The 16,306-nt window shown below is 38.5% G+C and overlaps 1 protein-coding gene and 1 pseudogene across 10 annotated transcripts in view; one reads left to right on the top strand and one right to left on the bottom strand.

The window, feature by feature from the left end:
- The window catches only part of TNRC6B (trinucleotide repeat containing adaptor 6B), a 261,927-nt gene that overhangs the window by 152,567 nt on the left and 93,054 nt on the right, over window positions 1–16,306 (bottom strand). For 9 of the 10 annotated variants that reach the window (XM_027107723.1, XM_027107726.1, XM_027107725.1 and 6 more), the window contains one exon: window positions 11,895–11,962. In XM_027107723.1, coding sequence (XP_026963524.1) covers window positions 11,895–11,962 — 68 coding nt within the window. Of the gene's footprint in view, window positions 1–11,894; window positions 11,963–13,623; window positions 13,757–16,306 lie in introns of all 10 variants that reach the window. The other variant, XM_027107721.1, reaches the window with a different exon arrangement.
- On the top strand, window positions 4,173–5,443 carry LOC113621226 (U3 small nucleolar ribonucleoprotein IMP3-like; annotated as a pseudogene).

The raw sequence follows: 16,306 nt of genomic DNA, 5'->3' as shown, positions 1-16,306 counted from the left end.
TAAGGGTTTAGGGGTAGATTCTCTGGTCATTGAGCACATCCAGGTGAATGAAGTCCCCAGGATGTGGTGCAGGACTTAACAGAGCTCATGGTCAGATCAACCCATACATGAGCTCTCCCTACCACACTGAGATATCCTTACTGAAAAAGAACACATTGTTCCTAAACCAGAAGAAGAGGTTGCACAGAAAAAAAAGATATTCCAGAAGAAACAAAAACTTATGGACCAGAATAAATGCCGCAAGAAAATAAATGCAAATAAAAGTAAAACAAAAAACAAAACCAAAAGAACACAAAAAACCCCAGATGCTTCAATATGAAGCTAATGAAGCTTTAGCTGCAGGACCCCTCACTTTCATGGGGCTCTCCCAAAGCCCTAGGAGGGGTCCTGAAACTATGCCCAGATGATCTCTTTTTTTTTTTATTGTAGTAAAATATGTAAAATTTACCATCTTAACCATTTTTAAGTGTACAGTTCAGCAGTGTTAAATATATTCACATTGTTGCGAAACAGATCTCCAGAACTTTTTCATCTTGCAAGTCTGAAATTGTACACCCATTAAACAACTCCCCTTCTCCCCCTCCCCCCAGCTCCTGGTAACCACCATTTTACTTTCTATTTACATAAATCTGACTACTTTAGATACCTCATAAAAGTAGGATCACACAGTATTTGTCTTTTTGTGACTGGCTTATTTCACTTATAATATTTTCAAGGTTCCATCCATGTTGTAGCATTTAATAGGATTTCCATCATTTTATGAGTGAATAATATTCCATTTCCTGTATATACCACATTTTGTTTATCCATTCATCCACCAATGGGACACCTGAGTTGATTCTACCCCTTGGCTATTATGAATAATGCTGCTATGAATATGAGTGTGCAAATATTTCTTCAAGATCTTGCTTTCAATTCTTTTGGATACATAACCAGAAAGGGGATTCCTGGATCATTTGGTAGTTCTATTTTTGAGTTTTTGAGGAAACTCTCAACTGTTTTCCACAGAAGTTACGCCATTTTATAATCCCACCAATAGTGCACAAAGGTTCCAATTTCTCCATATCCTTGCCAATATTTATTTTGTTTCTTGCTTTTTTTATTTTTGATAGTAGTTATCCTGATGGGTGTGAAATGACATCTCATTGTGGTTTTGATTTGCATTTCCTTGATGATTAGTGATGCTGAGCATCTTTTCATATGTGTAAAGGCCATTTATTTTATCATCTTTGGAGAAATGTCTATTCAAGGCCTTTGGACATTTTTTAATCAGGTTATTTGATTTTTGCTGTTGTTGAGTTGCTCTTTATATATTCTGGACATTAATCTCTTATTAGATAATATGATTTGCAAATATTTCCTCACAATCTGTAGAATGCCTTTTTACTCTATGACTGTGTTCTTTGATGCATAAAAATTTTTAACTCAGATGTAGTTCCATTTGTCTGTTTTTGCTTTTATGCCTATGCTTTTGGTGTCATATCCAAAAAACACTGCCAAGTCCAGTATCATGAAGCTTTTTTCCTATGTTTTCTTTTAGGAGTTTTATAGTTGTAGGTCTTAGGCTTAGGTCTTTGATCCATGTTGAGTTAATATTTGTATATAGTATAAGATAAGGGTCCAACTTCATTCTTTTGCAAATGGGTATTGAAAATTCCCAGTGCCATATGTTGAAAAGACTCTCTGTTCCCCATTGAATGGTCTTAGCACCTTTGTCAAAGATAATCTGACCTTATATGAGGGTTTATTTCTGGGCTTTCTATTCTTTCCATTTGTCTGTTTGCCTGTCTTAATGCCAGTACCACATTGTTTTTGATTACTGTAGCTTTGTAATATATTTTGAAATTCATCCTTTTTTAGACTCCTTTCTCATATAGGTTATCACAGAATATTGAGTAGCGTTCCCTGTGCTATACAGTAGGTCCTTGTTGGCTATCTGATTTTCTTTTTCCTAAAGAGCATTCCCACAAAACCTAGGTTTGCTCCTGGTCAGAAGGAAGGGTCTCTTTCCCTGAACAAAGGCATGAGAGGGGGAAGGAAACGAGACACGCATGGAAGACCTTACTGAGAGACACTGGGCAGGAGCAGGAAGATCCTTCAAACAGTAGAGAAAATATGCATAAGTAGGCTAAAGGCATCTTACGGAGGCCCTTGGGAAGCAAAGAAAGAGTTCAGTCTTGCATAGAAAATCTTTCTTTTTTTTTTTTTTGCGAAATAATAATCAACTGGCTTACAGGTAGGGACACTTAAAGAGGAGAATCTGTTAAAGCTGGATCTGTTGGAATATATTTAAGAAAGTACTGAATACAAAGTCAAACATGACAGGTTACCAATTCACTTTTCTTCTGCTAATAATAAATAAAATATTAAGTTAGGATTTTTAGTCACCCCACTTCAGACTTTCAAAGTGAGTGTGCAGAACAGGGATTCTTAACAGTCTGTGGGAACTTACTGACATCTTAATTTATTCAGTATATATTTATTGACGTTTTCTGGTGCCAATGGCAGTGACCACGCTGGCAAAAGTCTCTGTTCTTGTAGAGCTGAAGACAGAGCAAAAAGCCTTAGCCTGACCTTTCACTGCCTGCCATCATGCTGTACCTCCTCTTTACTACAATCTCCCTCCCCCTCCACCCCGTACTTCTGCCAAAACCTCAGTACACAGACTCCCAGTGGGTAAGGAAAGGCGCAGTGCTTAGGGCAGGACTTGTGTCCATACCCTCCAGTGAACATAAAATTTGGGGGAAATAAACACTACCTTCTCCTCATGACACCACTGGAAATTCTTGCAACTGAACATGCATTTCATTATCTATATTTACATAATGCTATGTATTTCAAAACATTTTACAACTATACGATAACAGTAATGTCTCCAAAAAAGCAACCTTAAAACAACAATTTCAAGGAACTGGGCAAATTAATTTTACTACATTTTGCCTTTCAAGTAATATTCTTCCATGAAAGCATATTATTTGTTCATAAGTAAAATATAAGCTAAATAAATAAGACTTTTATTAAATTAACTGTAGTTTTCTGAGAGCCACATGAGCTACCCTATTCACTGTTGTTTAAAGTCACCACTCTAACCTGTAAGTGTAGCAGCAATCCACAGTCTGTAGTCATTTTCAATTACAAAACACAGGAAAAACCTCATAAAATAGAGTTTAGAACTTAAAGACATTTTCAAAGAATTAAAATTTTTAAGTGACTTCTATGTATATTAGAAAATTTATTAGCAACTGAAAGTTTCCCAAAGACTTAGCATAAAATATTTATGGTTATACTAAAATTCCCAGCAGCAAAAATTCCATGAGCATAACTATTGAACCTCTTTGTGGCATTTTCAAAATACTAATAAACTTGAAAATAACTCTCACTTCTTTTCTCCCAAAAACAATCTGAAAAGATTATATAGAAATCCAGGGACTTCTCTGGTGGTGCAGTGGTTAAGACTCGCATTCCCAATGCAGGGGGCCCGGGTTCCATCCCTGGTCAGGGAACTAGATCCCATATGTCGCAACTAAAGATCCCACACGCGGCAACTAAAAAAGATCCTGCATGCCACAACGAAGATCCCACGTGTTGCAACTAAGACCTGGCGCAGCCAAATAAATAAATATTAAAAAAAGAAATCCAACTATTTTCCTGGTGTCCAGCTTACTGCTGTGTAGTAATGATTGAGTTTATAAAGCATTCAATTTGGTACTTCTTAATAAGTTTATTTCAACATGTACATATTTTAATGGCCCAAAGGAAAAAAAAAGTTGGTGAAAAACTGATGGTAGAAAACAGAAAATAAAATGTTAAAAACAAACAAACCAAAAAACCCTTTCCTATGGCCAAATACCAAGGTTTGTGTTTTGAAGATAATTATCTATAAAATGAGTGATTTGGAAATACTTTCATTTTCTCTGTATTTAGGAAATGCTACAGAGCGTCCAAAAGCCTTTAAATAAGCACCAGAAGAATGGTTTCCAAAGAATTTAGTGTTGGGCTTCCCTGGTGGTGCAGTGGTTAAGAGTCCGCCTGCCAAAGCAGAGGACACGGGTTCGTGCCCCGATCCGGGAAGATCCCACATGCCGCGGAGCGGCTAGGCCCGTGAGCCATGGCCCCTGAGCCTGCGCGTCTGGAGCCTGTGCTCCGCAATGGGAGAGGCCACAACAGTGAGAGGCCCACGTACCGCAAAAAAAAAAAAAAAAAAAGGGTTTAGTGTTAAATTTGGTAGTCAAATATAAAACAAGGGCTATCAACTGTAGAGATTTAGAAAGAATAAACTTTTAAAAGTTGTACCACAGTATAAGATGAATGTGAGGAAGAGAGAACTGTAGGTTAAGGAGTTCGAGTAGGAGCAGAAACAAAGGTAAGGACTAACTATCAGAACTTACAAAAGGTCTGTATAATTAATATTTCAGAAAAATTAAAAGGGCATTTTATAACTAGACATTTAAGTTGGGAAGAATGTAATTAGTAAGAAGAGAATTTAATCAAGACACTGGAGTTAAGACATTTAAAAAATAGCACCTCAAGCACAAAATCATATTACACCACACTGGGGTATAAAGGGTGGTGCTGACTCCCTAAATTACATTCTTCTCTCTGAATCAATATAAAACTGTCTTCAACATTTCGATTTCCTTACAGGTCTCCGATGCAAGAATAGACTCTCCCTCAGAAAGGGAAGTTAAAAAAGCACCCCAAGATAGTAGAATATAGAAAATGATACAATTAATTATATCAACAATCCCTAAAAGGGGGATACTGTCTATAAAATACATTATTAAATGAGTTTTTTTGGTTTTTAAAATTTTAATATGCTTTATTTAACACAACATATATAACAGATTATCATTTCAACATAAAACAATATAGAGCATCTGAGCCGCCACCATGGTGTGGAAGCTTCAATTCCGTGAGAAGCGGCTGAAGCAGATGGTGTTCCTGAACCGGGAAGTCACTGATCTCAACCTGCAGGAGCTGCGCGTATCGCGGCGTCATCGTTTGCAGCTGCAGCGGTACGAGGACGACACACGCTACCACCAGCTGAGCCTTGCTGGGCGTGCAAGCTGCGCCTGCGCGACCTGCCGAAGCGCTGCTGGAGAAGTATGCTCTCGGCCTAGTGCCCACATGTGGATCACCGGAGCTCTGCGATTTCCTCAAGGCCTCGTCCTTCTGCCGCCATAGCCTGCTCACTGTAGTGCTTGAGCCGCGCCTGGCGCAGCACCTCCAGGCCGCCGTGGCATTCATGGAGTAGGGCCAGGTGCACAAGGGCCCCAACGTGGTCACCGACCCCACCTTCCGTGTCACGTGCAGCATGTAGGACTTCGTCATCTGGGCTGACTCGTCCAAGATCAAGCGGCGTGTGCTGGAGTACAATGAGGTGCGTGAAGCCTTCGATATGGAAGCCTATCAGGTCTTGCCTCGCCAGGGCCGCATTTTATAGATGGGGAAGCTGAGAACGGATGCCTGAGATTCTATGAAGGCGTTCTCCCCAAGAGTATGGCAGTCAATCCTCGGTTCTTAAGAACTTGGCTCCTCAGCTACAGGCCACGCACAGAGCCAGAGGGTATGCTCCTTTTCCACGAAATTTTCTTAGCCTTTGGACAGTTGATAATTAAATGACTGTCTTACGGGAAGCGGTTTTGTGCTGCACTGGGGAATTGTTAGATTTTTTTTTTTTTTTTGATGTGGACCATTTTTAGTCTTTATTGAATTTGTTACAATATTGCTTCTGTTTTATGTTTTGGTTTTTTGGGCAGAAGGCATGTGGAATCTTAGTTCCGCGACCAGGGATGGAACCCTCACTCCCTGCACTGGAAGGGGGAGTCTTACTACTGGACCCCCAGGGAAGTCCCAACTGTCGGATTCTTGTACCTGAAACATTGTAGTGTGAAAGCAAGGACTTTGGGGGGAGGGCTCCCCCGCCCTCAGCTTTCCTTTCATTTTCTTCCCCGCCCCCCAGCTTTCCTTTCATTTTCTTGTAGCCGGACAGTTTGGTTTAATTTATTTAACTCAAATTCTTGCTCCTGTTTGTGAATAAGCAGTTTACAGATGGTGAAGAGTTTGGTCTCAAGTTTTCATAAAATGGATGAGATTTTAGTGTTCAGAGTCCTTTCTCTTATTTAAAGGAATGCTCTCCTAATGCCAACAAATGGCCTAACTGCTTTTTAAGTGCAATAAATAAATAAACAAACAATATAAAAGTTATTAATTTTACATTCTTTTTTGGTACTAAGTCTTTGAAATCCAGGCTATATTTTACATTTAAGGTACATTTCAATTTGGTTGCTATTTTATTTTATTATGGTAAAAAACATTAAATTTTATATCTTAACTATTTTTAAGTGTACAGTTCAGTGGTATTAAGTATAGTCACTTTGTTTAGAAACGGATCACTAGAATTTTCTCATCTTTAACTCTATACCTATTAAATACTAATTCTCTCTCCTCTCTCCCCCTAGCCCTTGGCAACCACCTTTCTACTTTCTATTTCTATGATTCTGACTACATTAGATACCTCATATGGGTGGAATCATACAGTATTTGTCCTTTGTGACTGGCTTATTTTGCTTAGCATAATGCCCTTGAGGATCATGCATGTTGTAGCATGTGACAAGACTTCCTTCTTATTCAAGGCTTCATAATACTCCACTGTATGTATATACCACATTTTCTTTATCTGTTCACCTGTTAATGGACATTTGGGTTGCTTATACTTCTTGGCTATTATGAATAATGCTGCAATAAATATGTGTGTGCAAATATGTCTTTGAGATGCTGCTTTGAGAGAGTCATTTTTAATGATGACCTTTCATAAAATGAACCAAAAGAATTAAGAAAATTCAATCGATAAAAATTTACTAGAAAAATTGAATTATTTTAGTAGGTTAAAGACAAATATCTTTTGAGAATATGAGTGAATTTCAGCATGGAGATTTAAAGCTTAGATTTGTTTATAAGCTATATTAAAATTTTTTTAAAGGAGGAAATGAAAAAGAGGCCAAACTCATCTTGTTAATATACCAAAACTGATATCTAACTTCCAAATAATTTACAAGATAGGTGACCATATGTGCGTGGGTTTATCTCAAAAAAAAAAATTACAATAAATGATATGCCCACAAATAACTAGACCACCACTTGTATCATAAATAAAACCAAATCAAAATCCTGCCTGGGTAGAAACATTTTATCTGGAATGAGCTTTCAATAAGCATGATCAAACACAATCTATGAGCAAGTATCTGCTCGTGTTGTGTTTTAAAAAGCTGTAATAGTTTTATATTTACCCCTGTGTCAAACACATCATGTGATTAATACTGTGTGAGTTTAGTGTAGTAATCATATGGCAATAACCTTGGTTTGTCTGATTTGCTGCAATAGCTCATAAAGTGAATATCCTCAGAAAAATGATTATATTAGATACACTAATAGTAAATAAGCCTCATAAAAAGCAATAATATTGAGACAATATATATAGACAAATGTTTAAAGCTATACATTCTACTAAATCTTATTCACATGTACACCAGAAATCAGCACAACTGATCTAAATATTAACAACTCAGCACAAATATTTTTCAATATCAAAATGCAATTATGTTTTCAAGAAGCTTTCTACATGCATAGCTACCTTAATCTACCTATTAATAGAACTTATTCCATTGGAATAAACATCACAGAAATAAAATAATTTTTTCAAGACTTCCAGAACCTATGGTAAAAATGTTAAATGAAGAAACAAGGAAAGTGGCACAGATCAGCTAACAGAAATAATTTTAGACCTGATCCTTACTAGAATTTGCTTTGTGACCGTGAGCGAGTTATATAATCCCTGTGCTCCACCTGCCTCCCTAAGTGAAAAAGGCTCTTCGTACAAGCTAATACCAATGAATGAGAGCCATTTTGGAAACCAATTCAGAAGAAAATTAAGCTAGATCTCTGCCTCATACCATACACAAAAATGAGTACCAGTTCAATTAAAGGTATAAAAGCGAAAAATACAGCAGAAAAACTCAGGACATTTCATCATGTTAGGGTAGGAAAGACTTCTTTAGGAAAGCACAAAACATAGAAGCCATAAAGGCTGATTTTACTACATAAAAATGTAAATGCTTTATTAGTATGACAGATACCCCAATGTTAAAAGATAACGCTGGGAGAAAATATTCAGAACATCTCAAAAGACAAAGGTTAATATCTACACTTTGTAAAGGGCTCCTACAAAACTATCAAAACAAACAATCCAAAAGAAAAATGGGAATTGTAGGTAAATAGGGTGGTACACGAAATAAAAATCAACGGCCAATAAACGAACAAAAGACATTCCATCTTATTAGTAAGCATAAAAGTGTAAATTAAAACAATAAAATATTAGAGGGGCAAAAATTCAAAGATAAATAATTTTATTGTCATCAAAGGTGTGGAGGAATGGGCACTCTCATTCACTGCTGATGGAAATGAACATTGGTATAGCTCTTTTGAAAGGTAATTTGATAGCAGTTACCTCCTTGTAAAAAAATAAACATGACCATGAGCCAAACAGCTCCATGTCTAGACATCTATTCTACAGAAATACACCTGTGTATAAAGATATAAGAATAAGGATGTTCAATAAAGTATTATTTGTAATAATCAAAGAAGCGAAGGCCACCAAAATATTTATTAGAGAAGAATGGCTACAGTACATCAGTTCAACAGAATGTTTTGCAGATGTTTAAAAGAATGAAATAGACTGCAAAAGATGTCAGATGAAACAAGCAAGTCTCAGAAGAATTATATTAGGAAAAAAATCTATTTAGTTGTTTTTTCTAAATATACAGAAAATGTTTAAGAAGATGAGAAAGGGAAGGAGGGTAAAAGAAGAGTCTCATTTTTATTTCTAAATCCACACTTACTGTTTGAATATTTTATGACAACCATGTGTTACTTTTATAATTAAAAAAAAAAAAAGAATGGATGGGAATTTCATAAGTTATTCAGCAATATGTCACTCACAGGATCTAGAATGTCGTATTCAGTTCCTAGATCCTACTATCCAGGATTCAATCATCCTTTGCTAACTGCAGTTCTGAGATACAAAAAATAAAAATTTTGTTCACTCTTTTTATTTCTGTTGCCTCAAACAAAAGAACACAGCACCTTTGCTCCCCCCACTCCCACAGAAGAGGAGGGCAGGTCTATTGGAGGAAGCCCCAGAGAGAAGATTCACTTCTGCTTTATCATTTCAATATATGATAGCAGACCAAGCCCAGAAAAAAACAAACAACCCCTTCCCACAAAAAAACAAAACAAAATAAAACAAGATTCATCTGTGAAAAGTCAGAGATTTGTGAAAACAAAACAATCAAGGGAGATGGTATGTTCCCCATTCCCCATGACGTTTCAAGCCTGCTGGGGCTGTTTTAAGTTCTCTAAAAGAAGTACAGTTTGTATAACATAAAACTTGTGGGAGAATCTATCCCAGCAATGTTTCCTGAATACCTAAAGAAGCTGATTCAGGATAGGGGTTACTGGAGCAGGTTTTTAAAGATAAAGACTGGTTTGTTTGGGAAATGGATACCCTTCAGAGAATAGAACCTTCATCTGTGTTTTAAAAATAGGCTTTATGCCATTTTCACTGTTTCCCCCAACTCACTCTTAGCCGTGAGACTTTGATCTTGACAGCTGCAATTTTGCTAGCCACAATACTTTTCAGGAACATAGATCCCAAGGTTGGCAAAGAATTTGCATTCAAGAGATATTATAAAACACTTTAAAGTCAGAAAGATCCAGTTCAAATCCTAACTTCCGTTTCAAGCTGCATTACCATGGGCAAGTTACCGACCCCAATATCTGAAGTGGAGACACTGTAAGGGTTGGAAATAACACACACAGCACCTTAAGCAAAGTTCTCAATGCACAGAAAACCCTCGTCAAATTGGAGCTATGATTTTTATATTATAATACCTTTGACCTGAGTCTGGGAGGCAGGAGTGGATAAGGGGGCAGGGCAACCGAAGTGTCCCTAGTTCCCTCTACTGGGACTAGTTGTTTGGCTTTCTAACTTGCTAAAGATGAATTGATTCCATCCGCCCATGCAGAATATAAGTGCATTTGACAGAATACAGCAAAGTTAGGATTTATATTGTGAGCTATTTTTAAAACTGCCTGGTTAGCAAATTAAACCAGCTGTGAAAATATCCTGGTTTCCATTCACAACAAATACAAGACAAACATTCTATTTTAATGAACCTGGCCTCAGGGCAGCATAGCATATTCTGCATAATTCATTCCTAAGGGTTTCAGAGACATAATTTTCATAAGACAGACCAAAACTAAATTATTTTCTAGGGAAAAAAAAAAGATGAGAGAAAAGAGTTTCTCTCTACAGATTTTCGGTAAATTCCATGAATCACTGTCCCATTCAACTTAGAAGACTACTGTCTGAATAAAAAATAGCAGTTATGTCAGTACTTTAAGCCAGTCTTAACTGTTTTTCCTTTAAAAGGGCATATGAAACACCACTCTGCTCTGCAACATAATTTTTCAAGTTCTGTGACAGAGGGAGGAAAAAATCTACTCACTGCCACACAAAAGCTACCTAGAGGACTCTCAATTTCAGATTTAAAACTTATCACTCCTTGAGAAGTTAGAGGAGAGGCTTCCCTGGTGGCGCAGTGGTTAAGAATCCGCTTGCCAATGCAGGGGACACAGGTTCGATCCCTGGCCCGGGAAGATCCCACATGCCGCAGAGCAACTAAGCCCATGCGCCACAACTACTGAGCCTGCGCTCTAGAGTCCATGAGCCACAACTACTGAGCCCACGTGCCACAACTACTGAAGCCCGCGCACCTAGAGCCTGTGCTCCACAACGAGAGAAGCCCACGCACCACAATGAAGAGTAGCCCCCAGGCTTCCCTGGTGGCACAGTGGCTAAAAACCCACCTGCCAATGCAGGGGACACGGGTTCAAGCCCTGGTCTGGGAAGATCCCACATGCCACAGAGCAACTAAGCCTGTGCGCCACAACTACTGAGCCTGCGCTCTAGAGCCCAGGAGCCACAACTACTGAGCCCACATGCCACAACCACTGAAGCCTGCGCGCCTAGAGCCCGTGCTCCACAACGAGAAGCCACGACAATGAGAAGCCTGCGCACTACAATGAAGAGTAGCCTCCGCTCACCACAACTAGAGAAAGCCCGTGCACAGCAGCGAAGACACAACACAGCCATAAATAAATAAATTAAAAAAAAACAAACTGTAGCCCCTGCTCGCCGCAACCAGAGAAAAGCCCACGCAGCAATGAAGACCCAACACAGCCAAAAATAAAATAAATAAAATAAAAATAAATTTATAAAAAAATAAAAAAAAGAAGTTAGAGGAGACATCCTCAATTATTTAGAATGTTGGCTAAGTTATATTATTTATAATTCCTGTTCCTTTGGGGAAACAATTTGCTATTTAAACAAAGATCAGAAGTATAAGTAACTAATGGAATAGAATTTCAGGAAGTATTATTCAAATAAATTCACACCTGGAATGCAGGAAAACAGTCTATTAATTAAGTTCGCTTCATAAAGACATTGCTAAGAAAAGGATATACCATTTTACGCTGTCTTTGGAAATCAACCAGACTGAGTTAGTTCAGTTTGGAACATCCTAAGCCTTAAAGCCTTTGCTAAAGCGTGACATAAATTTTGATTAGTCAAGTGTGAAAAACTACAAAGCCAACTTTCTTGTCCCTCCAGTTAGTCTGTCTATAAATAGAAGCAATGCATTAACAGCCACCAAAGCAATTCGTGAGTTCCACAATGTGCCCAACATATACATCCCTTGCAAACATGCTCTCAGCATGTTTAACCAGTGTTTCTGAAGATCTGTAATAAGACCCTTTTAAAATAAACTGTAACTCACTGTTTGCTTTCTTCACCAGGAGGTGGAGTCTTGCCATGCCCTTCCATTACAAAATCCTCCTGTTCCACCTGCAAAGGCAAGTACCACAAGTCAGCAGTAGTCAGTAACTAAGATGCAATCACTCCAAAGTGCCAGGGCCTGTGCTTACAGAACAGCATGGCATTTCACTATACTGCCTAGGACAGAAGCCTCAGCCAGTGGTTTTCACTCTCCAGGTTTGCTTATGGAATCTCTGCTTGGGTGACCAGATTTGCAGAATAAAAAAGGAAGCATGCTGATTTACAATTCATAATTGTGACAAAAGATTAGCATCCAGAATATAATAAAGAATTGCTATGAATCAGTAAGAAGAAGACAACCTACCAGAAAAATTTACAAAATTATTGAGTAGGAATTTCACTGAAGGGGACGCATAAATGGCCCTAAGCTTATGAAAAGATGTTCAATCTCCTGTCAATCAGCAAAATGCAAATTAAAAACACAAAGAGATACCATTTCACAACCACCAGGCTGGCTAAAATTTAAAAGTTGGGCAATACCAAGTGTTGACAAGGGTGCAGAGCAACAGCAACTCTCATCCATTCCCAGTGGGAGGGAAAATTGGTACCACTACTTTTAAAAAGTTTGCCCTTATCTAGTACACTTGACTATGTACTTACTGTACAAACCAGTGGTTGCACTTCTAGGTACATACCCTAGAGAAACTTCTGCACATATACAAAAATGTTTTTTGGAGCATTATTTTTAACAGGAAAAAACCCCCAAACATTCATCAACAATAAAGTAGATAAATAGGCTACAGTGTTTTAAGACAATAGAATATTATACTGCATGAAAATGAATGAACTACAGAAACACACCTCAACCTGGATGAGTTACAAAAACACAACACTAGGTGAAAGCAGCAAGTCACAAAAGAATACATATGCAGTTTAAATCCATTAATATAAAATTCCAATATATACATTTTTAAGCCATATATATGTATATGTAGACATATATGTATATTTATGGTTTATAAAACTATAAAGAAAAGGGAATAACTATTACAAAATTTAGGCTAATTAGTACCTTAGGGAGTCGGGCAAGAGGGATTCGATCAGGAAGGGACACATGGTGGTTTCTGGGGTATGGTTAAATTCTATTTCTTGGCCTATGTAGTAGGTATATGGGCATTTATTTTATAATTATTCTTTTAACTGTATGTATTTCTTTTCTCTTTTATATGTATGTTTTATTTCTCAATACAAATTTTCAAAGAAAAAAGAAAGCATTTTACTATTCCAGATGGTTTACTGATCAATAAAGGAAGATAAGTACAGAGATAGAGCTACCTCCACAAACTGGGACTATCAGTCCTATAAAAACTTCCCCAAAAGGCATAATTTTAAAATGTCAAACAGAAGTATTCAAGGAGATAGATATCAACAGATGTATTCAAGGATTATTCCCTACTTAGAAAAATACCGTCCATTTCTTATAGAACCTAGTAATCTGGAAGACAGACAACAGTAACATAGATACACACCATAATGAAACCCAAATAAAACAAAAGGCTTTCCAGCTCTGCAACCCTCTGCAGTCTTCATTTCTCAGAAATACTGGAGAAGATGGAATAGTATCAAGAGGCTACGTTTCAAAAAGAACAGAAAAATCGAGAGGTTTACTTTATTTCCATTAAAAGGAGAAACTGGAGGAAGTGTAAGCAAGAATAATAAAAGACACATACTGCATAATGTGAAATTCAAACCAGGTTTCGACTTTTATTCTTCTCTACGGACTTCCTGATTCTGCAGCCTACCAGATTTTGCCAAGGAGAGGGAGGATTCTTCCATCCTAAATTTACACAGTGATCTAAACCTCTAGAAGAAAAAACATGGTTATAATGTTGCAAAGGGAACTTTATGAGGAGCTGGAGATGATCTTGATCTGGGTTGTGGTTACAAGAAAGTACACATAGGCGGAAAAAAAAATCACTGAACTGTACATTTTAAGCACTTAACGCTACAAATAAATGTTATGCCTTAATTAGAAAAAAAAAGATGACACATTGTTTAAAGTTATTAAAGTTCCTTGGAATCATTTTCTCAAAGACAAGAATGGCTATTCTCCCACTTACATATATTATGAAAATTTCTTGATTTTTGACCTTTAAAAATCCTCCCCAGTTAAAGAGCTCTACTTTGTGGACTTAGCCTCTGCTTACTAGTTGTTTTTTTTTTTTTAAAGGCTTATCTAGGGACTTCCCTGGTGGTGCAGTGGTTAAGAATCTGCCTGCCAATGCAGGGGACACGGGTTCGAGCCCTGGTCCGGGAAGATTCCACATGCCATGGAGCAACTAAGCCCGTGTGCCACAACTACTGAGCCTGTGCTCTAGAGCCCACGAGCCACAGCTACTGAGCCCACATGCCACAACTACTGAAGCCCATGCACCTAGAGCCCGTGCTCCACAACAAGAGAAGCCACCGCAATGAGAAGCCTGTGCACCGCAACAAAGAGTAGCCCCCACTCGCCGCAACTAGAGAAAGCTCACGCGCAGCAACGAAGACCCATTGCAGCTGAAAATAAATAAATTTATTTTTAAAAAGTCTTATCTATAACCATTTCTAATTAGCACAATAATGAGAAATAATAATCAAAAAGCCTACAGCTTGGGACTTTCCTGGTGGCTCAGTGGTTAAGAATACGCCTGCCAATGCAGGGGACATGGGTTCGAGCCCTGGTCTGGGAAGATCCCACATGCCGTGGAGCAACTAAGCCCGCGTGCCACAACTACTGAGCCCATGCACCGTAACTACTAAAGCCCGTGCGCCTAGAGCCCATGCTCTGCAACAAGAGAAGCCAGCGCAATGAAAAGCCCGTGCCCCGCAACAAAGAGTAGCCCCCACTCGCCGCAACTAGAGAAAGCCCGTGTGCAGCAACGCAGACCCAATGCAGCCAAAAATTAAAAACAAACAAACAAAAAAACCCCACAGCTTCAACAACCTCCCCTATACTGGCTTTCAAATCTTTAACTGCAGCCCTCATATTTTGCATATTTGGGTCTCCACTTGGATGGCCCAATAGGTCCAAAATGAAACATCATCTTTGGCCTTAAATTTCCACTCCTTTTTATATCCCCTATCTCTGTAAATGGTACCATCTTCACCAAGATCCTTAAACAGGAAACCTACAGTCAAGGTTATAGGTTCTCCACCTTCCTTCCTTAACCCCACATCCTATTAATCACCAAGTACAGTGGCTTCTACCTCTCAAACAGCTCTCATACCCATTACCCCTTCTTCATCCTCTTTAACTGCCATAGTTAAAGCCAGCTTCTCTAAGTCTCACCACTACAAAAACCTTCTCACTAGTCTTTGTGCTTCTGGGTCCCATCTCATTTCAATCCATCCTCCAAACCAGTTCCATCAAATGGACTTTGTAAAATGCGAACATGATCACATCACTCTCCTTGAAATTCTTCAATGGCGCTCTATCACCTGTCTTGAGGGATAAAATTTCAGTTCATTTGCCTAAGTGATCTTTTTTATCACCCCTGCCTCACTCACCCATTCTGAACCCCTGGTGGAGCACACACCAACTCCTCACCCCTCTGTGCCTTTACATATAATGTACCTTCTTGCCTAGAAGCCCTGGTCTTCTGCCTTACATATACTTCATATTTCTGCTCATTCTTTTAAGTATTAATTAAAATGCTTTTCCCCAGAAGATACTACCTCCTTCACCTTTTCTCACTCTTCATCATCTCAGAAGGCAATAAAAATGGTCCAGAAAGATCACTGCTCCTTATTGCCACTTCCTGTTTTTCTCAAGTCCACTTCCAGTCCCTTCGCATCTTAATTTCTCTTTTCTACAAATGTCTTGAACACTTTGGACTTAATTTGATGATCCCCACCACTCCTCCCCCTTGACCTCATTTTCAGGAGCTTCAGTATTTTTACTCATAAAACTTACACCATAACCTAACCTTTCTCCCACTACGATTCATTCGTTCAACAAATTATTTATTGGGTACATATTACATGCTAGGTGCTGTGCTGAGGTAATGGGGAAGAAGACAGTCTTTGCCTCCCAAAAAACTTATGGATTGGTGGGAAAGACAAACAAAAACTAGTCAATTACAATACAGTGTGAGAATGCAATGAAACAAGGAAGGAAGGGCACTTAACTCAGTTTAAAGGCATCAGATACTCTAGACCCATTCTAGACAGAAGATCCATCTCCTTCCTGCTTCAGGGAGGAGACGGGCAGGACCCGATGCTGGGCCTTGCCATCCATCTGGACCGCTCCACACCGAGGTCCATGAATTCTGAAATCCGCCTCTGACCGTAAGTGCCTCTTCCACTCCCTGCCTCCATTCGAATCTGTAAGGAGTCCTCATGGTCAGGTCTAGTTCTGTGGTTCTTCTCTTT

This window comes from Aethalodelphis obliquidens, unplaced genomic scaffold, assembly GCF_003676395.1.
Source record: "Aethalodelphis obliquidens isolate GAN/ISIS:26980383/991018 unplaced genomic scaffold, ASM367639v1 scaffold8, whole genome shotgun sequence".
Classification (NCBI taxonomy): domain Eukaryota; kingdom Metazoa; phylum Chordata; class Mammalia; order Artiodactyla; family Delphinidae; genus Aethalodelphis; species Aethalodelphis obliquidens.
The sequence above is the reverse complement of the archived record's forward strand: the minus strand, read 5'-3'. Positions and strand labels throughout refer to the sequence as shown.